At 24.5% G+C, this 23,017-nt stretch overlaps 3 protein-coding genes across 3 annotated transcripts; 2 read left to right on the forward strand and 1 right to left on the reverse strand. All coding sequences in view use genetic code 6, as the record gives it.

The window, feature by feature from the left end:
• Window positions 1-4,605: 4,605 nt before the first annotated feature.
• TTHERM_00860440 (hypothetical protein) lies at window positions 4,606-5,308 on the forward strand (the record flags this gene model as incomplete). The annotated part of the gene is made up of 2 exons (XM_001017011.3): window positions 4,606-5,214; window positions 5,267-5,308. The coding sequence occupies 2 exons, from the start codon at window positions 4,606-4,608 to the stop codon at window positions 5,306-5,308; spliced, it is 651 nt and encodes a 216-aa protein (XP_001017011.3).
• Window positions 5,309-5,764: 456 nt separating this feature from the next.
• TTHERM_000860449 (hypothetical protein) lies at window positions 5,765-6,109 on the reverse strand (the record flags this gene model as incomplete). The annotated part of the gene is made up of 2 exons (XM_012797870.1): window positions 5,765-5,993; window positions 6,045-6,109. 2 exons carry the CDS (start codon window positions 6,107-6,109, stop codon window positions 5,765-5,767), a joined length of 294 nt encoding a protein of 97 aa, XP_012653324.1.
• Window positions 6,110-8,699: 2,590 nt separating this feature from the next.
• TTHERM_00860450 (REJ domain protein) lies at window positions 8,700-22,162 on the forward strand (the record flags this gene model as incomplete). Its single annotated transcript, XM_001017012.2, has 12 exons — window positions 8,700-8,799; window positions 8,861-9,375; window positions 9,610-10,582; window positions 10,638-11,136; window positions 11,376-11,583; window positions 11,637-14,442; window positions 15,742-15,825; window positions 15,887-16,401; window positions 16,687-17,659; window positions 17,715-18,213; window positions 18,550-18,757; window positions 18,809-22,162. The coding sequence occupies 12 exons, from the start codon at window positions 8,700-8,702 to the stop codon at window positions 22,160-22,162; spliced, it is 10,734 nt and encodes a 3,577-aa protein (XP_001017012.2).
• Between the last annotated feature and the right edge of the window lie 855 nt (window positions 22,163-23,017).

Genomic DNA, 23,017 nt, shown 5'->3' on the forward strand with positions numbered 1-23,017 from the left:
TATTTTTGCTGTACTTTTAAACAACTTAGTTTATTTTTTAGCCATTTTAATAGCCACTAATTATTTAATTAGATAATTTGAATATATTATTATGTCTTTTGTTTTTAGATGTAATCATTTTCTTTTAAAATATTTAATAGTGTCCGATTGGCTGCATGGGTGACTGTCCTTCGGGGATTTGCCAATCTTGCTAAAGCGGCCACGATCTTATTAGTGGTTCGTGTGTATTAAAGTGTGGTTAAAGATAATACTTGAAAGTAGAGGCCTCTTCATAATAAACTTGCTAACCCTGTCTTACTCATTGCAATGTATGTGCTAATGGGAATACTTGTTCAAATTGTGATAGTGGTTATACTTACGCTTTCGTTAATGGTTCATTTTAGTGTTATCCGTCATGTACCTAACCTAGCCAGTATATTGATCTAAAAGGTAATTGCCTAAACTGTATGAAATATTGCAGCAATTGTGACACAGCAACTATTTGTACGGCTTGTATTACAGGATTCACCTTGAGTGCTAATAATGCTTCTTGTTAATGTAACGGTTATATTAACAATAATCAATGCCTTCCTTGTACTTCTCCTTGTTAAACTTGTAATGATAACTCAATTACAAGCTGCCAATCCTGTATTAGTAATTACTACCTTGTTAAAGATTATCCAAATTAATCATAATCTTAATGTCTTTAAATATGCCCTAATAACTATTAACTAATCAATAATACTTGCTAATTATGTATTTAGACTATTTACAGCAGTTGTTTTAATTGCCCTAGTACTTGTAGATCTTGCTCTCCATCTTAGATTAATAAGTGTTAAGATTGTTATCCTGGAATGCAGCTTAATAGTAATGGTTTATGCGAACCTTAGCCCTAAACCGGACTATAAGTAGATAGTAGAAATCTCAAATTTTATTATTGTAGCTAAAATAATATAGCTGTTGTTTAGGCTACTTTTTCAAGCTCAAGTCCAACATTAATTCTGGAATTCGGAATTAAATTAGTTAGTATACCTGGGCTACAATGCAATTAAATATTTGACTCTGTTACGCTAAATTTGCTAGGCTCTAGTACATGCTCTACCAATTTATCATAAATCATAGTGACATTAAGTATATTTTATTAAATAATGAATTCAATATTAATATAATATATTCTTAAAAATAGGTTAAGATGCTAATTTAATGGTTAACTAAGTCATAACTATAACTACCACTGCTTAGATACTTTAATTCTAAGGAGTTAGTTCAAAAATTGATACAATTTATTTGATTTCTTATGTTTAGCAACCAGTTACTCCTTAAGTGAATGTTCTATACAATTAAGTTGTAAATTCTTGTAATGACATCTAATTCTAAATTTAAACACCATAAAATGATGCAGGAAGAGGTTTCTTAAATATAAAATGGATATTATCTAACCCATAAAATTTCAGTTAAATAGTTATGCTGACCTTATTAGATATTATAACAACAGCTAACGATAATCAAAGTTTTACTTTGTTTATCCCAAAATAAACTATTCCCGCAAATACTGACATATCTATTAAGATCGCCTACACTCTCAAAGTCTCTTAAAGCAACACCTTGTCTTTTACAACCACATATTAATAAAAGAAGCAAATTATTATTAGCCCATTTTAAAGTAAATAACCTCCAATATATAGGTAAAAAAAGCTAATTTCACATATTTTCTACAATAAAGTTATTTTTTTCTTGTTATTATTTATAATAAAAATTTCAATAATTTAATTAATTCTATTTTATTTCATTTTTAAAAAATATTTTTTTTTAGCAAATCAATAGTAATAATTTTTTAAATTAAAAAAATTTTAAATGAAATAATATATTAATTATTTTTTTTATATTACATTCTACCCCACCCAATATATCCATAACTTAAATTAATATCTTTATAAATTAAATATTAAAAAATATTTTTTTTTAGAAAAATAAAAAAATAATAAGTAAAACAGAATTTTATCTTTTGTTAAATTATTATTTTTATTTTATTTATATTATTTAATTCAATAGGTATATGGACTTGTAAATCACATATTTTTTTACTATCTAATCATGTGATTTGAATGGGATTCAATTTTTTTAGGATTAGATTGAAATCTAAATTACTTCATCAGCTCTACCTTCTCTTAACAAAAGTTTAACTAAATTCGATGATCAATAAATATAATTAGAAATACAACCTTATGCTATACCTCCTAGTACAAATTTAGATATTTAGGTAAAATTTATTTTTATTATTCTATTAACTATTAATTATTTAATATTTGTTAGGTTTCGGTGTAAATTAGTAGCGATACATCTATTAGTAGTACAAATACTTTATCTGTAGCTTACACGGTACCATAACTTTAGATTCTGATCTAAAATGGAGCTGATATGCTTGTTAATTATAAAAACAATCTTACTCTAATTGGATTGGCACGAGATTATGAAATTCAAGATCCTAACACTTCACAAGGAATACAACTAAGTTGGCATTGCAGATCTTTGCAAGCATAAAATGGGGATAACTAATGTTACACATATAAAAAGGAAGTTTATGTACCATAAAATACTTAGAATATTACAATCGATGGTGGTACTTTCAACCCTTATTAAATCCTCAGCTTCACTATTTAAGGATCTAAAGATTCTAGAACTTCCTAGTATAGCTCTTTAATTATTTTTGCAGAGACAGATCTTCCTCCTCTCTTGGTTGTATTTGATGACCCTAGGTAATTATAACAGATTAACATAAACGAAGATATTCATGCAACTCTTATTTATGGCTCAAATGTACCTTCGGACATTCTAACTTATGCTGGAGCAATTCTCTACAATAATTTAGTTGTAGGAGTAATTAAATTTGATTATTATAAACTTAAATTTAGAATTTGGGATTATTTTTCTGATATAAAAGCAGATAATATAATTGTTCAAATCAGATTTACTGTATATAATCCTGCCAATATAATGCCTAGTTTAAGTGTAACAAACTTTAATATAAACTTACCTCCTTCAAATTGTGTTCTTTCTGTTACTCCTTCAAGTGGTCAGGCTTTAACTACCTAATTCACTATTCAATTTAATGGTTGCGTAGCCCTTAATAATCCTATAACTTACTAATTATTCTATTATAACCAGACCTCTGATGTACAAAAAGAAATTTAAATCCCTTAAAATATCCTAAGAAGATAATTACAGGATTAGAGTTTACAGTCCAAAATTATTACCAATCTCCCTTCAGGAAATATAGTAATTATGGGTCAAGCTATGGATTCTTACTTAGCTGTCTTTAATACTACTATATAAGTGAATGTTTCTCCATTCTAGGGAGATGAGCAGACATTATTGAGTTTAATAGGTTCGGCGCTTTCATAGTAAAATATAAAAGTAAATTAAATGTTCATTAATTTATGCATTATTGGTGAAGAAATAACTAAGAGCACTGCTCTTTACAATCTAGATTCTATTAACTTCAGAAAGTAAATGTTAGTATAGTCGATTATAAGCTATTCAAATAGGCTTTAGAGTAATTCTTTTTTGTCTACTTATGGAAATAAAGTTATAGCAGCTCTTCAAGCTTCCATAAATAATAATTATCAAACTTAAAGTTATAAAGTCCTTGACTATGTTAGTACAACTTTGCAAAACTCACAGCAAAAAATTGCAAATTAAAACAATAATAATAAATTATTTTAGAATAACGATATTGTTCTTTAGAATTTGATTGATTGCTTTAAAATATTGAACTCAACTACCCAAGAAGCATTATAAACGCTTTAGTAGCAAAGTAACAATAATGGTAAAAGACATTTAAAAAATTAAGAAGATTATTCAGACTCTTTTAGATCCCTTTCTTCTAATCAAACCATGTTGCAACAACAAATTGATTTATCAGACTAAATAGGAAATCTATTAAACAACATTACCCTTCCCAATTAAGGAGACCTTTAATTACAAGGAAATTTAATCTCTATAAGCACAGAGTCAATAACATCTAAGAATCTTTAAAAATACATGTTTATTTAAAACTAGCCATCATAAAATGATTCAAACATTTATAATGTTGTCTTGACTAACTATTCTTATAACCCTTTTATTAATACAGAAGGCTTTTATTCATATATAAATTAACTTTAAAACACGACTCCTGGTATATAAATTTCTATAAATTCTGTGGTAAAACCGTCTATCTAAAATGTAAACAATACCTTTAGTTAAGGGCTTAATAATTCTCTTACTCTTTAATTTTCGAATATCAAACCATCAAAATATAATTTAACTTGCTTGTAGCAACAATCTTAATCAAACTGGACTCAATCAGATTGTAAATTGATTTAATCTACCCTAAGTGGATCATATGTTTGTCTATGTAAAGATCAAAAACCCACTACTATAGCAGAAGATTTATAAGATCTTCTTGATAATAAAAATTTAAAAACTGCATTTGGTTAATAGGGAATATAAAATATTTCTAATTTTACAACATTCTATGAATATGCTGTATTTTGGATTCTGAGTTCAGTTACACTAATCCAAATAGGACTCTGTATTTATAGTAATACACTAGATTCTAAGAATAAAATTACATTTGTAGGATCTATGTCAAAAATCAATCCAATATCTTTAGCAAATTTTGAAAATTTTGATTAAAAAATTACAGATGAGTAAAATCAACTACAACTAAATTAATAAAAATAAGAATCAGATAAATTATAATAAAAGGAATCGACTGTTTTTATAAATTACTTGCAATCAAAATAAGAATCTTAAAGAGCTACGCAATCAAATATAAATCTAAAAAGACCTGATGATAATTATCAAGGAAGTAAATTATTTGTTTAATAATAAGAAAATGATATAAACAACCAAAAAGTTTAGAACTTGTAGTCTTTATCTGATAACCAAAGCATTTAAAGCATATATCTGAGTTCAAAAGATAATAAATAGGAATAAAAATTGGATTAACAGAACATCATTACTGAATAAGCTAATGATAAAAAAACAAATAATATTGAAGACAAAGGCAAACAAAGTAAAGAATAATAAAAGGATATAGTTGAAATATTAAAAGGATCAAAAAATACTCAAAAATTAATGCAGACCTCTTTGTTGAAAAAAATATTAATTTTTCACAATTTTAGCAGTATTTTCTTTGTTTACAGTAGTTAAGAATCTAGACCACTAAGATTTAGCATTTTCTACTTAAGAGTAATTCACTCATTAAGCATATCAACGATTTTTGATTAACAGTACAATGAAGAGTAGATTATTATAGTTTCACTTATAAACTCTGTTATTCTGATAGTAAGTGTTTCGTTAATTAGATTTTTGTATAAATCTAGAAAAGTATTTAAAATAGTTGCTTTTTTGGTAATGATGGGTTTGCTTATACTATATTATTATATAATTTTATCAATTGTGAGCGGTCAATCAAATGATTTCTCAAATAAAAGGATATCTTCCTTTTTTATAATGTTTGGAGTAGATTTCTTCATCTTATAAACATTAGTCTCTATAATTAACATATATGCATTTATTAAAATAGTTAAAAATGCAATTAAAAACAAATTTATATTAAAATTATTAAGTTTATTATAAATATAAGATATTTTAGAAAATTTAGCTTTGTGATGTTCTAAATAAAAGTTTCATTATTGTTTGTCTTTATGTTAGTTTATAATATGAACATTTAATATGTTAATTTTTGTAATGCATAGATCATGAAATTTTATGAATCTTGAGTAAGGTAAACTATATCTCAAAATGCATAAATTTAGGAAAGTATTTTCGAATTATTTTAGTTTTTAAAAATTACCATGGTTTTTTATATTTTCCAAAATATTAAATAATAATTGTAACCGACCCCAGACCCAATCTAAAAAATTTTATGTATGCCCCGTGGGGCAGTTGTCTCATTTTATATTATATATTTTTATTCAATCAGATTTAATTACTTTTTTGAATTTTCTTATTTCTACTTAGCTTAACTAAACAATTAATTAATTAAAAACGAATGTGTGTAATTAAATTCGATTTACTTATATAGTCGTTTCCAAAAGACGAAATTTTTGAATGGCATTTTGCTATAAATCCAATTAGGCATACAGCCTGATCTTATAGCTATTAATATAAATTTAGATATAATTTTTTTAAAGGTATTAATTATTAAATATTTAATATTTTTTAGGTCACTGTGTAAACTATCAGTGATACATTTATTATTAATTCAAATAATCTATTTTTTCCTTATACACTATCATTACTTTAGATTCTGATCAAAGGTAGACACTATTGAGTTTATTTGATTCAGCTCTTTAATATCTAAGTACAAAAATAAATTAAATATAATCAATTTATGTGTTTTTGGTAGCGGAATAGCTAAGAATACTGACTGCTCTTTTCAATCTAGATTCAGTTAATTAAAAAAGTAATTATTTGTCGACGCAATTATAAGCTAAAAAGATATACTTTAGAATAATTATTTTTGGCTATCTATGCAAATAAAATTATAGCAGCTCTTCAAGTCAATTCTAAAGTTAATAAGAGCATCCTTAATTAAACTACCATAATTTTATAAAATTCACAACAAAAAAGTGAAAATTAATAAAGCAAACATAATAAACTATTTAATAATAGTGACATATTTTTTTAGAGTTTAATTGATTGCTTTAAAATATTGAAATCTACTACCTAAATACTTTAGTGGCTTATTAGAAATACTTTATCACAAACTACGGTGCAAAAACAAATGGATTTATATGACTTAAAAGGAAATCTACTAAACAAAATTATCCTTCCCAACTAAGTAGAGCTTCTACTACAACGAAATTTAATATCTTAGCACATTATAAACGATATCTAAGAATCTTTTAAAATACGTTATCTTTTAACTAGCTATAATAAAATAATTCAAATATATATAATGCTGTACTGAATAGCTATTCTGATAATCCTTTTATTCAAACTGATTGCATTTAATAATAATTTAACCTTAAAAACAAGTCCTGATTTATAAATTTCTATAAATCTTGTGGTAAATATCTCCTCAAGTTAAGGATTTAATAATTTAATTATGCATTAATTTTTGAAAATAAAAACATCTAAATTTAATATAATTTGCTTTTAGCCGTAATCATAATCAAAATGCACTCAGTAAGACTGTAAATTGATTTATTTAGTCAAATTAACTCATATACATTTGTTTGTAAAAATCAAAAACCCACAGCTTTGAAGATGATTTATAAGATAGATATTCGTGATAATAAACATTTAAAAACTATATTTGCCTCTGAAAATATAAAATATTTCTAAATTTAAAACATTCTACGAGTATGCAATATTTTTAAATTTTAGTTCAGTTACATTAATCGAAATAGAATTGTGTTTATGGTAAAACGCACAATTCAAAGAATAAATTGCATTTGTAATATCTATGACAAAAGATAATCCAATATCTTTGTGAATTTTGATAATTTTAATTAAAAATTTGCAGATGAATAATATCAACTACAATTAATTACATTAATAAAAATAAGACTAAAAATAAAAGGAATTGACTATTTGCATAGATTTCTTCAGTAATAATAACAATAATCTTAATTAAAGAGAAAAGAAATCAAATATAAACCTAAAAAAACACGATTATGATTATAAAGAAGTAAGTTATTGTTTGATGATAAAAAAAAGATATATGTAATCTTTATCTGATAGCCTAAGCATTTAGTGAATATATCTCAATTCAAAAGATAATAAATAATTTTTACATTTTTATTTGTATTTTGTTTGGTTTTAGATATGAACGTTTAACATTTTAATTAATTACCTTACAAAAATCTAAAATATTATTGTAAAAATTAATTTTAAATTTTAGAGATTTTTTATTCAATAATTTAGCTAAATTAAAAATTTTGATGTAAAAAAATAATTTATTTTTGAAATTATAATAAATTAAATTATTAATTATAATTCTATTTTAAAATACAAAAATCAGATTTTTTAATAAATAACTAAAAAATCTATTTCATAATAAGTGACATATAAACGATAGAATTTTTGAATGGCATTTTGCTATAAACTAATTTACAATAATAGATTTAATTTAAAAATAATATTTAATAGATAAAATTAAAAAATTAGTATTTTTAAAATTAAAATAATTTATAGCTTAAAAATGTAAGTGATATAAAATAAATATATCAAATAAATAATGAGTTAATTTATGGTTTCAAATCAGTAAAAAGATCGAACCATCAAATATTAATGATGATTTAGAGAGAATTTAATATTTGGATATTGATTGATTGATTTTTTAATGGTTACAATGTAAATTTTTCTTTCTAAAATTCTCTGTATCTTCCTTAGATATTATTTAAAAGAAAAAATTATATATGTAAGAAAAGTGATATATATTGCAGTTAAATTCTAAATTAAAGTAAATTATATTCATATTAATTTATGTTATAAATAGTGATTAACTTGCTACTTTAAATCAAAAATAGAAACAAATAAAAAGGAAATTAATTGTAATAATTGATAATTATTAAGAAAGAATTCTTTGAAAACTTTAAAAAACCAATTAATTAAATTAGTAAATAACACTAATCAATTTCCATCAAGCTAATCAAAGTTTTGAGCAAAAATGTTAATATTTTGTAAGGATAATCTTTCATTTTTATTCATTAAATTAATGATAAATGTAAATATTTATAGGCATTTTGCTTGCTTTAAAAATCGTCTAAGCATAGGATTGCTCATTCCTTCTCTAAAAAACTTAACCAACTACTACACCTCTGGGTAAATTTTAAATTCTAAAATTATAAACGCAATTAACTATTAAAACTTAAATGAAATTTAGGCTACTCCTGCAAAATTAATACATCTGTAAATTTCAGTGATGCTTAAATTTAAGATACAACCAAGTATAAATTAAGGGCAGCTAATTTTTATGGCAATGTCACGGGCGCAATAGTTAGTATTAGATAACCTACGTGTGATAATTTAATTTAAACAAATGATCAAAATTATCAAAGCATAAATTTTGAGATTAATGGAGATAGCACGTTATAGTATATAAATAATATATACATAAGCTTTAATTTATATAGCCCCATTAAACCTGTATTATTAAATTTTACTTCAAGTTGGAATTCATAAGCGTAATAAACTCTATCTTTAAATGTTTCAGATTACCCCCGTGATTAACCACCTACTTGCCATTATTTTCGTGTATAAAATGTATTCGCAAATATAGATTTGACTAGCTTAACAAATAAATTTAGTTCAAGTTCCATTCTTATTACTAGATTTTTAGATTAAACTAATATGGCTTTAATTTGGGTTTCAAATTTATAGGTTCTGATTTACTACAAAGTAAATTTTATTGATTTTTTTATTTTAGAAGTTATTTTTTACTCATAGTCATTTTTTTAACATAAATGTTATATATTTTTTTTATAAAATTAATTTATTTTCGCTGTACTTTTAAACAATTTAGTTTATTTTTTAGCCATTTTAATAGCCACTAATTATTTAATTAGATAATTTGAATATATTATTATGTCTTTTGTTTTTAGATGTAATCATTTCTTTTAAAATATTTAAAAGTGTCCGATTGGATGCATGGGTGATTGTCCTTCGGGGAATTGCCAATCTTGTTAAAGCGGCTACGATCTTATCAGTGGTTCGTGTGTATTAAAGTGCGGTTAAAGATAATACTCGAAAGTAGTAGATGCCTCTTCATAATAAACTTGCTAACCCTGTCTTACTAATTGCAATTTATGTTCTAATGGGAGTACTTGTACAAATTGTGATAGTGGTTATACTTATGCTGTCGTTAATGGTTCAAATTAGTGCTATCCATCTTGTACCTAACCTAACCAGTATATTGATCCATAAGGTAATTGCCAAAACTGTATGTAATATTGCAGCAATTGCAGCACAGCAACTTATTGTACAGCTTGTTTTACAGGATTCATTTTGAATGCTAACAATTCTTCTTGTTAATGTAACGGTTATATTAACAATAATCAATGCCTTCCTTGTACTTCTCCTTGCTAAACTTGTACTGATAGCTCAATTTCAAGCTGCCAATCCTGTATAAATAATTACTACCTTGTTAAAGATTATCCAAATTAGTCTTAATCTTAATGTCTTTAAATATGCCCTAATAACTATTAACTAATCAATAATACTTGCAAATTATGTATTTAGACTATTTACAACAGTTGTTTTAATTGCCCTAGTACTTGTAGATCTTGCTCTCCATCTTAGACTAACAAGTGTTAAGATTGTTATCCTGGAATGCAGCTTAATAGTAATAATTTATGCGAACCTTCGCCATAACCCGGACTATAAGTAGATAGTAGAAATCTCAACTTTTATTATTGTAGCTAAAATAATATAGCAGTTGTTTAGGCTACTTTTTCAAGCTCAAGTCCAACATTAACTCTGGAATTCGGAATTAATTTAGTTCCTATACCTGGGCTATAATGTAATTAAATATTTGACGCTGTTACGCTAAATTTGCTAGGCTCTAGTACATGCTCTATCAATTTATCATAAATCATTGTCACATTAAGTATATTTTATTAAAAGTTGAATTCAATATTAATATAATATATTCTTAAAAATAGGTTAAGATGCTAATTTAATGGTTAACTAAGTCATAACTATAACTACCACTGCTTAGATACTTTAATTCTAAGGAGTTAGTTCAAAAATTGATACAATTTATTTGATTTCTTATGTTTAGCAACCAGTTACTCCTTAAGTGAATGTTCTATACAATTAAGTTGTAAATTCTTGTAATGACATCTAATTCTAAATTTAAACACCATAAAATGATGCAGGAAGAGGTTTCTTAAATATAAAATGGATATTATCTAACCCGTAAAATTTCAGTTAAACAGTTATGCTGACCTTATTAGATATTATAACTACAGCTAATGATAATCAAAATTTTACTTTGTTTATCCCAAAATAAACTATTCCCGCAAATACTGACATATCTATTAAGATCTCCTACACTCTCAAAGTCTCTTAAAGCAACACCTTGTCTTTTACAACCACATATTAATAAAAGAAGCAAATTTTTATAAGCCAAATTTAAAATAATTATCCTCCAATATATAGGTAAAAAAAATATTTACAAAAATAAAATTATTTTTTTCTTGTTATTATCTATGCAAATTAAATAATAAATTAATTATTATATTACATTCTATCCCTCCCAATATCCATAACTTAAATTAATATCTTTATAAATTAAATATTAAAAAATATTTTTTTAGAAAAATAAAAAAATAATAAGTAAAACATAATTTTATCTTTTGTTAAATTATTATTTTTATTTTATTTATTTAATTCAATAGGTATATAGACTTGTAAATCACATATTTTTTTACTATCTAATCATGTGATTTGAATGGGATTCAATATTTTTAAGATTAGATTGAAATCTAAATTACTTCATCAGCTCTACCTTCTCTTAACAAAAGTTTAACTAAATTCAATGAACCATAAATATTATTAGAAGTACAACCTTATGCTATACCTGCTAGTATAAATTTAGATATTTAGGTAAAATTTATTTTTATTATGCTATTAACTATTAATTATTTAATATTTTTTAGGTTTCTGTGTAAATTAGTAGCGATGCATCTATTAGTAATACAAATACTTTATCTGTACCTTACACGGTAACATAACTTTAGACTCTGATCTAAAATGGATCTGATATGCTTGTTAATTATAAAAACAATCTTACTCTAATTGGATTGGCACGAGATTATGAAATTTAAGATCCTAACACTTCACAAGGAATACAACTAAGTTGGCATTGCAGATCTTTGTAAGTATAAAATGGGGATAATTAATGTTACACATATAAAAAGGAAGTTTATGTACCATAAAATACTTAGAATATTACAATCGATGGTGGTACTTTCAACCCTTATTAAATCCTCAGCTTCACTATTTAAGGATCTAAAGATTCTAGAACTTCCTAGTATAGCTCTTTAATTATTTTCGCAGAGACGGATCTTCCTCCTCTCTTGGTTGTATTTGATGACCCTAGGTAATTATAATAGATTAACATAAACGAAGATATTCATGCAACTCTTATTTATGGCTCAAATGTACCTTCGGACATTCTAACTTATGCTGGAGCAATTCTCTACAATAATTTAGTTGTAGGAGTAATTAAATTTGATTATTATAAACTTAAATTTAGAATTTGGGATTATTTTTCTGATATAAAAGCAGATAATATAATTGTTCAAATCAGATTTACTGTATATAACCCTGCCAATATAATGCCTAGTTTAAGTGTAACAAACTTTAATATAAACTTAGCTCCTTCAAATTGTGTTCTTTCTGTTACTCCTTCAAGTGGTCAGGCTTTAACTACCTAATTCACTATTCAATTTAATGGTTGCGTAGCCCTTAATAATCCTATAACTTACTAATTATTCTATTATAACCAGACCTCTGATGCTTTAAAAGAAATTTAAATCCCTTAAAATATCCTAAGAAGATAATTACAGGATTAGAGTTTACAGTCCAAAATTATTACCAATCTCCCTTCAGGAAATATAGTAATTATGGGTCAAGCTATGGATTCTTACTTAGCTGTCTTTAATACTACTATTTAAGTGAATGTTTCTCCATTCTAGGGAGATGAGTAGACATTATTGAGTTTAATAGGTTCGGCACTTTCATAGTAAAATATAAAAGTAAATTAAATGCTCATTAATTTATGCATTATTGGTGAAGAAATAACTAAGAACACTGCTCTTTACAATCTAGATTCTATTAACTTCAGAAAGTAAATGTTAGTATAGTCGATTATAAGCTATTCAAATAGGCTTTAGAGTAATTCTTTTTTGTCTACTTATGGAAATAAAGTTGTAGCAGCTCTTCAAGCTTCCATAAATAATAATTATCAAACTTAAAGTTATAAAGTCCTTGACTATGTTAATACAACTTTACAAAATTCACAGCAAAAAATTGCAAATTAAAACAATAATAATAAATTATTTAACAATAACGATATTGTTCTATAGAATTTGATTGATTGCTTTAAAATGTTGAACTCAACTACCCAAGAGGCATCATAAGACTCTTTTAAATCCCTTTCTTCTAATCAAACCATGTTGCAACAACAAATGGATTTATCAGACTAAATAGGAAATCTATTAAACAAAATTACCCTTCCCAATTAAGGAGACCTTTAATTACAAGGAAATTTAATCTCTATAAGCACAGAGTAAATAACATCTAAGAATCTTTAAAAATACATGTTTATATAAAACTAGCCATCATAAAATGATTCAAACATTTATAATGTTGTCTTGACTAACTATTCTAATAACCCTTTTATTAATACTGAAGGCTTTTAGTCATATATAAATTAACTTTAAAACACGACTCCTGGTATATAAGTTTCTATAAATTCTGTGGTAAAACCATTTATCTAAAATACAAATAATGCCACAGTTAGTTAAGAGTTTAATAATTCTCTTAGTCTCTAATTTTCGAATATTAAACCATCAAAATATAATTTAACTTGCTTGTAGCAATAATCTTAATCTAACTGGACTCAATCAGATTGTAAATTGATTTAATCTACCCTAATTGGATCATATACCTGTGTTTGTAAAAATCAAAATCCCACAACAATTATAGAAAATTTAAAAGATCTTCTTGATAATAAAAATTTAAAAACTGCATTTGGTTCATAGGGAATATAAAATATTTCTAATTTTACAACATTCTATGAGTATGCTATATTTTGGATTCTTAGTTCAGTTACACTAATCCAAATAGGACTCTGCATTTATGGTCATTTGCTAGATTTTAAGAATTAAATTACATTTGTAGGATCTATGTCAAAAATCAATCCAATATCTTTAGCAAATTTTGAAAATTTTGATTAAAAAGTTACAGATAAGTAAAATCAACTGCAACTAAATTTATAAAAATAAGAATCAGATAAATTATAATAAAAGGAATCGACTGTTTTTATAAATTACTTGCAATCAAAATAAGAATCTTAAAGAGCTACGCAATCAAATATAAACCTAAAAAGACCTGAATATGATTATCAAGGAAGTAAATTATTTATTTAATAATAAGAAAATGATATAAACAACCAAAAAGTTTAGAACTTATTGTCTTTACCTGATAACCAAAGCATTTAAAGCCTATATCTGACTTCAAAAGATAATAAATAGGAATAAAAATTGGATTAACCCAACATCATTACTGAAAATAAAAAAACAAATAATATTGAAGACAAAGGCAAACAAAATAAAGAAGAATAAAAGGATATAGTTGAAATATTAAAAGGATCAAAAAATACTCAAAAATTAATGGAGACCTCTTTGTTGAAAAAGATATTAATTTTTCACAATTTTAGCAGTATTTTCTTTGTTTACAGTAATTAAGAATCTAGACCACTAAGATTTAGCATTTTCTACTTAAGAGTAATTCACTCATTAAGCATATCAACAATATTTGATTAACAGTACAATTAAGAGTAGATTATTATAGTTTCACTTATAAACTCTTCTATTGTGATAGCAAGTGTTACGTTAATTAGATTTTTGTATACATCTAGAAAAATATTTAAAATAGTTGCTTTTTTGATAACGATAGGTTTGCTTGCACTATATTATTATATCATTATATCAATTGTGAGCGGTCAATCAAATGATTTCTCAAATAAAAGGATATCTTCCTTTTTTATAATGTTTGGAGTAGATTTCTTGATCTTATCAACATTAGTCTCTATAATTAACATAATTGCATTTATTAAAATAGTTAAAAATGTAATTAAAAACAAATTTATATTAAAATTATTAAGTTTATTATAAATATAAGATATTTTAGAAAATTTAGTTTTGTGACTTTATAAATAAAAGTTTTATTTTTTTTGTCTTTTTGTTAGTTTAAATATGAACTTTTAATCTGTTAATTTCTGTAATACATAGATCATAAAAATTTTATGAATTTTGAATAAAGTAAATTACTTGCAAAAATGCATAAATTTAGGCAAGTGATTTCGAGTTAACTTGGTTTTTAAAAATTGTATAGGTTTTTATGATTTTCCAAATTATTAAGATGTAAAAAATAATTTATTTTTGAAATTATAATAAATTAAATTATTAATTTTAATTCTATAATAAAATATAAAAATCAGATTTTTTAATAAATTACTAAAAAATCTATTTCATAATAAGTGACATATAAAAATAATATTTAATGGATAAAATTACAAAATTATTAGTATGATGATTTAGAGAGATTTAATACCTGGATTTTGATTGCTTCTTTTTCTAATGGTCACAATTTAATTTTTCTTTCTAAAATTCTTTGTATCTTCCTTAGAAGTAATTTAAAAGAAACAAATTATATATGTAAGAAAAGTGATATATATATTGCAGTCAAATTGTAAATAAAAGTAAATTATATTCATATTAATTTATGTTATAAATAGTGATTAACTTGCTACTTTAAGTCAAAAATAGAAACAAATAAAAAGTAAATTAATTGTAATTGATAGTTATTAAGAAAGAATTCTTTGAAAACCTTAAAAAAACAATTAATTAAATTAGTAAATAACACTAATCAATTTCCATCAAGCTTATCAAAGTTTTGAGCAAAAATGTTAATATTTTGTAAGGATAATCTTTCTTTTTTATTCATTAAATTAATGATAAATGTAAATATTTATAGGCATTTTGCTTGCTTTAAAAATAGTCTAAGCATAGGATTGCTCATTCCTTCTCTAAAAAACTTAACCAACTACTGCACCTCTGGGTAAATTTTAAATTCTAAAATTATAAACGTAACCAACTATTAAAACTTAAATGAAATTTAGGCTACTCATGCAAAATTAATACTTCTACTACTTTTGATGCTGCTAAAATTTAAGATACAACCACATATAAATTAAGGGCAGCTAGTTTTAATGGCGATTTCGCGAACGCACGTGTTAATATTAGATAACCTAGTTGTGATAATTTAATTTAAACAAATGATTCAAATTATCAAAACATAAATTTTGAGATTAATGGAGATAGCATGTTATAGTATATAAATAATATATACATAAGCTTTAATTTATATACCCCCATTAAACCTGTAGGATTAAATTTTACTTCTAGTTGGAATTCATAAGCTTAATAAACTCTATCTTTAAATGTTTCAGATTACCCCCGTGATTAACCAACTGGTTGCCATAATTTTCGTGTATAAAATGTATTCGCAAATATAGATTTGACTAGCTTAACAAATAAATATAGTTCAAGTTCCATTCTTATTACTAGATTCGAATAAGATAATTCAGTGGCTTTTATTTGGCTTTCAAATCTATAGGTTCTGATTTACTACAAAGTAAATTTTATTGATTTTTTCATTTTAGAAGTTATTTTTTCCTCATAATCATTTTTTTAACATAAATGCTAGCAAAGTTCGAGCTTATTATTTTATTCAGAACTTTATCTGTTAGTTTTTATATATTTTTTTAATAAAATTAATTTATTTTCGCTGTACTTTTAAACAACTTAGTTTATTTTTTAGCCATTTTAATAGCCACTAATTAATTAATTAGATAATTTGAATATATTATTATGTCTTTTATTTTTAGATGCAATCATTTTCTTTTAAAATATTTAAAAGTGTCCGATTGGATGCATGGGTGATTGTCCTTCGGGGAATTGCCAATCTTGTTAAAGCGGCTACGATCTTATCAGAGGTTCGTGTGTATTAAAGTGTGGTTAAAGATAATACTCGAAAGTAGTAGATGCCTCTTCATAATAAACTTGCTAACCCTGTCTTACTCATTGTAATGTATGTACTAATGGGAATACTTGTACAAATTGTGATAGTGGTTATACTTACGCTTTCGTTAATGGTTCATTTTAGTGTTATCCGTCATGTATCTAACCTAGCCAGTATATTGATCCATAAGGTAATTGCCAAAACTGTATGTAATATTGCAGCAATTGCGACACAGCAACTTTTTGTACAGCTTGTTTTACAGGATTCACTTTAAATGTTAACCATGCTTCTTGTTAATGTAACGGTTATATTAACAATAATCAATGCCTTCCTTGTACTTCTCCTTGCTAAACTTGTACTGATAGCTCAATTTCAAACTGCCAATCCTGTATTAATAATTACTACCCTGTTATAAATTAACCAAATTAATCATAATTTTAATGTCTTTAAATATGCCCTAATAACTATTAACTAATCAATAATACTTGCAAATTATGTATTTAGACTATTTACAACAGTTGTTTTAATTGCCCTAGTACTTGTAGATCTTGCTCTCCATCTTAGATTAACAAGTGTTAAGATTGTTATCCTGGAATGCAGCTTAATAGTAATAATTTATGCGAACCTTCGCCATAACCCGGACTATAAGTAGATAGTAGAAATCTCAACTTTTATTATTGTAGCTAAAATAATATAGCAGTTGTTTAGGCTACTTTTTCAAGCTCAAGTCCAACATTAACTCTGGAATTAGGAATTAATTTAGTTCCTATACCTGGGCTATAATGTAATTAAATATTTGACGCTGTTACGCTAAATTTGCTAGGCTCTAGTACATGCTCTATCAGTTTATCTTAAATCATTGTGACATTAAGTATATTTTATTAAAAATTGAATTCAATATTAATATAATATATTCTTAAAAATAGGTTAAGATGCTAATTTAATGGTTAACTAAGTCATAACTATAACTACCACTGCTTAGATACTTTAATTCTAAGGAGTTAGTTCAAAAATTGATACAATTTATTTGATTTCTTATGTTTAGCAACCAGTTACTCCTTAAGTGAATGTTCTATACAATTAAGTTGTAAATTCTTGTAATGACATCTAATTCTAAATTTAAACACCATAAAATGATGCAGGAAGAGGTTTCTTAAATATAAAATGGATATTATCTAACCCGTAAAATTTCAGTTAAATAGTTATGCTGACCTTATTAGATATTATAACTAAAGCTAACGATAATCAAAGTTTTACTTTGTTTATCCCAAAATAAACTATTCCCGCAAATACTGACATATCTATTAAGATCTCCTACATTCTCAAAGTCTCTTAAAGCAACACCTTGTCTTTTACAACCACATATTAATAAAAGAAGCAAATTTTTATAAGCCAAATTTAAAATAATTATCCTCCAATATATAGGTAAAAAAAATATTTACAAAAATAAAATTATTTTTTTCTTGTTATTATTTAAAATAAAATTTCATTAATTTAATTAATTAAATATTATTTTATTTTTAAAAAATATTTTTTTTTTAGCAAATCAATAGTAATAATTTTTTAAAAATTAAATAATATATTAATTATTTTTTTTATATGACATTCTACCCACCTAATATCCATAACTTAAATTAATATCTTTATAAATAAATATAAAAAAATATTTTTTTAGAAAAATAAAAAAATAATAAGTAAAACATAATTTTATCTTTTGTTAAATTATTATTTTTATTTTATTTATATTATTTAACTCAATAGGTATATGGACTTGTAAATCACATATTTTTTTACTATCTAATCATGTGATTTGAATGGGATTCAATTTTTTTAAGATTAGATTGAAATCTAAATTACTTCTTCAGCTCTAGCTTCTCTTAACAAAAGTTTAACTAAATTCAATGATCAATAGATATTATTAGAAGTACAACCTTATGCTATACCTCCTAGTACAAATTTAGATATTTAGGTAAAATATTTTTATTATACTATTAACTATTAATTATTTAATATTTTTTAGGTTTCTGTGTAAATTAGTAGCGATGCATCTATTAGTAATACAAATACTTTATCTGTACCTTACACGGTAACATAACTTTAGATTCTGATCTAAAATGGATCTGATATGCTTGTTAATTATAAAAACAATCTTACTCTAATTGGATTGGCACGAGATTATGAAATTCAAGATCCTAACACTTCACAAGGAATACAACTAAGTTGGCATTGCAGATCTTTGTAAGTATAAAATGGGGATAACTAATGTTACACATATAAAAAGGAAGTTTATGTACCATAAAATACTTAGAATATTACAATCGATGGTGGTACTTTCAACCCTTATTAAATCCTCAGCTTCACTATTTAAGGATCTAAAGATTCTAGAACTTCCTAGTATAGCTCTTTAATTATTTTTGCAGAGACAGATCTTCCTCCTCTCTTGGTTGTATTTGATGACCCTAGGTAATTATAACAGATTAACATAAACGAAGATATTCATGCAACTCTTATTTATGGCTCAAATGTACCTTCGGACATTCTAACTTATGCTGGAGCAATTCTCTACAATAATTTAGTTGTAGGAGTAATTAAATTTGATTATTATAAACTTAAATTTAGAATTTGGGATTATTTTTCTGATATAAAAGCAGATAATATAATTGTTCAAATCAGATTTACTGTATATAATCCTGCCAATATAATGCCTAGTTTAAGTGTAACAAACTTTAATATAAACTTACCTCCTTCAAATTGTGTTCTTTCTGTTACTCCTTCAAGTGGTCAGGCTTTAACTACCTAATTCACTATTCAATTTAACGGTTGCGTAGCCCTTAATAATCCTATAACTTATTAATTATTCTATTATAACCAGACCTCTGATGTACAAAAAGAAATATAAATCCCTTAAAATATCCTAAGAAGATAATTACAGGATTAGAGTTTACAGTCCAAAATTATTACCAATCTCCCTTCAGGAAATATAGTAATTATGGGTCAAGCTATGGATTCTTACTTAGCTGTCTTTAATACTACTATATAAGTGAATGTTTCTCCATTCTAGGGAGATGAGTAGACATTATTGAGTTTAATAGGTTCTGCGCTTTCATAGTAAAATATAAAAGTAAATTAAATGCTCATTAATTTATGCATTATTGGTGAAGAATTAACTAAGAACACTACTCTTTACAATCTAGATTCTATTAACTTCAGAAAGTAAATGTTAGTATAGTCAATTATAAGCTATTCAAATAGGCTTTCGAGTAATTCTTTTTTGTCTACTTATGGAAATAAAGTTATAGCAGCTCTTCAAGCTTCCATAAATAATAATTATCAAACCTAAAGTTATAAAGTCCTTGACTATGTTAGTACAACTTTGCAAAACTCACAGCAAAAAATTGCAAATTAAAACAATAATAATAAATTATTTAATAATAACGATATTGTTCTATAGAATTTGATTGATTGCTTTAAAATATTGAACTCAACTACCCAAGAGGCATCATAAACGCTTTAGTAGCAAAGTAACAATAATGGTAAAAGACTTTTAAAAAATTAAGAAGATTATTCAAATATTTTAGACTCTTTTAGATCCCTTTCTTCTAATCAAACCATGTTGCAACAACAAATGAATTTATCAGATTAAATAGGAAATCTATTAAACAAAATTACCCTTCCCAATTAAGGAGACCTTTAATTACAAGGAAATTTAATCTCTATAAACACAGAGTAAATAACATCTAAGAATCTTTAAAAATACATGTTTATATAAAACTAGCCATCATAAAATGATTCAAACATTTATAATGTTGTCTTGACTAACTATTCTTATAACCCTTTTATTAATACTGAAGGCTTTTAGTCATATATAAATTAACTTTAAAACACGACTCCTGGTATATAAATTTCTATAAATTCTGTGGTAAAACCATTTATCTAAAATATAAATAATGCCACTAGTTAAGAGTTTAATAATTCTCTTAGTCTTTAATTTTCGAATATTAAACCATCAAAATATAATTTAACTTGCTTGTAGCAAAATTCTTAATCAAAATGGACTCAATCAGATTGTAAATTGATTTAATCTACCCTAAGTGGATCATATACCTGTGTTTGTAAAAATCAAAATCCAACAACTATTGCAGAAGATTTATAAGACCTTCTTGATAATAAAAATTTAAAAACTGCATTTGGCTCATAGGGAATATAAAATATTTCTAATTTTACAACATTCTATGAGTATGCTGTATTTTGGATTCTTAGTTCAGTAACACTAATCCAAATAGGACTTTGCATTTATGGTCATTTGCTAGATTCTAAGAATAAAATTACATTTGTAGGATCTATGTCAAAAATCAATCCAATATCTTTAGCAAATTTTGAAAATTTTGATTAAAAAATTACAAATGAGTAAAATCAACTACAACTAAATTAATAAAAATAAGAATCGGATAAATTATAATAAAAGGAATCGACTGTTTTTATAAATTACTTGCAATTAAGATAATAATCTTAAAGAGGAACGTAATCAAATATAAACCTAAAAATACCTGAAAATGATTATCAAGGAAGTAAATTATTTATTTAATAATAATAAAATGATATAAACAACCAAAAAGTTTAGAACTTGTAGTCTTTATCTGAAAACCAAAGCATTTAAAGCATATATCTGAGTTCAAAAGATAATAAATAGGAATTAAAATTCGGTTAACCGAACATCATTACTGAATAAGCTAAGGATATAAAAGCAAAGAATATTGAAGACAAAAGCAAATAAAGTAAAGAATAATAAAAGGATATAGTTGAAATATTAAAAGGATCAAAAAATACTAAAAAATTAATGCAGACCTCTTTATTGAAAAAGATATTAATTTTTCACAATTTTAGCAGTATTTTCTTTGTTTACAGTAGTTAAGAATCTAGAGCACTAAGATTTAGCATTTTCTACTTAAGAGTAATTCACTCATTAAGCATATCAACGATATTTGATTAACAGTACAATGAAGAGTAGATTATTATAGTTTCACTTATAAACTCTGTTATTCTGATAGCAAGTGTTACGTTAATTAGATTTTTGTATAAATCTAGAAAAATATTTAAAATGGTAGCTTTTTTGGTAATGATGGGTTTGCTTGTACTATATTATTATATCATTTTATCAATTGTGAGCGGTCAATCAAATGATTTCTCAAATAAAAGGATATCTTCCTTTTTTATAATATTTGGAGTAGATTTCTTGATCTTATCAACATTAATCTCTATAATTAACATATATGCATTTATTAAAATAGTTAAAAATGCAATTAAAAACAAATACATATTAAAATTATTAAGTTTATTATAAATATAAGATATTTTAGAAAATTTAGCTTTGTGATTCTCTAAATAAAAGTTTAATTATTCTTTGTCTTTATGTTAGTTTAGATATGAACTTTTAATATGTTAATTTCTGTAATACATAGATCATAAAAATTTTATGAATTTTTAATAAGGTAAATTACTTTCCAAAATGCATATTAGGCAAGTGATTTCGAGTTATCTTGGTTTTTAAAAATTATCTAGGATTTTATGATTTTCCAAAATATTAATTTTCTATCGAATCAATTTAAAAAGAAAATATTTAAAGTTAGAATTTTAACCTAAAAAAAGAGTAAAATGAATATGATGATTTTTAATTTATGATAATGTAAAAGCAATAATTCTAGGATTATGATATGTAAAATCAAACTAAGTCTTAAGAAGATAAAATTTTTAATATCCAAAATAAAAAAAATTTAATTTTTGTTAATTTAATGAATGAAGTCCAAAAAAATATTTTTTATATTTTTGAAAATGTTTAAAAAAAAAACTTTAAGCAAAATAAAAATTGTTTTAGTTTTTAATAATTGATGAGTTTTTGGTATTTATAAAAATTTTATAAATTCTGATTTATACTTAGAGAGTCAATATGAAATGAATAATTTGAAATTTAATCCTATTCATTTCTTCTTTCCCTACAAAATTTAAATTAAATATGCTTAAATTTAACGAAAAAATTGAAATTAATTATGTAAATAAAAAACTATAAAGGATATTAGCTATTTTAAAAATATATTTGATAGCAAAAAATAAATAAAAACACTTAAAATTTATTCATTAACTGAAACAAAAATGTGATTTATTCCTGTTAAATAGTAATTTTTGGCTGTGTTTTTTAGAGAAATCACTTTGGGAAGTAAATATATTTTTTATT

The sequence above is a fragment of the Tetrahymena thermophila genome, assembly GCF_000189635.1.
Source record: "Tetrahymena thermophila SB210 genomic scaffold scf_8254627, whole genome shotgun sequence".
Taxonomy (NCBI): Eukaryota; Ciliophora; class Oligohymenophorea; order Hymenostomatida; family Tetrahymenidae; genus Tetrahymena; species Tetrahymena thermophila.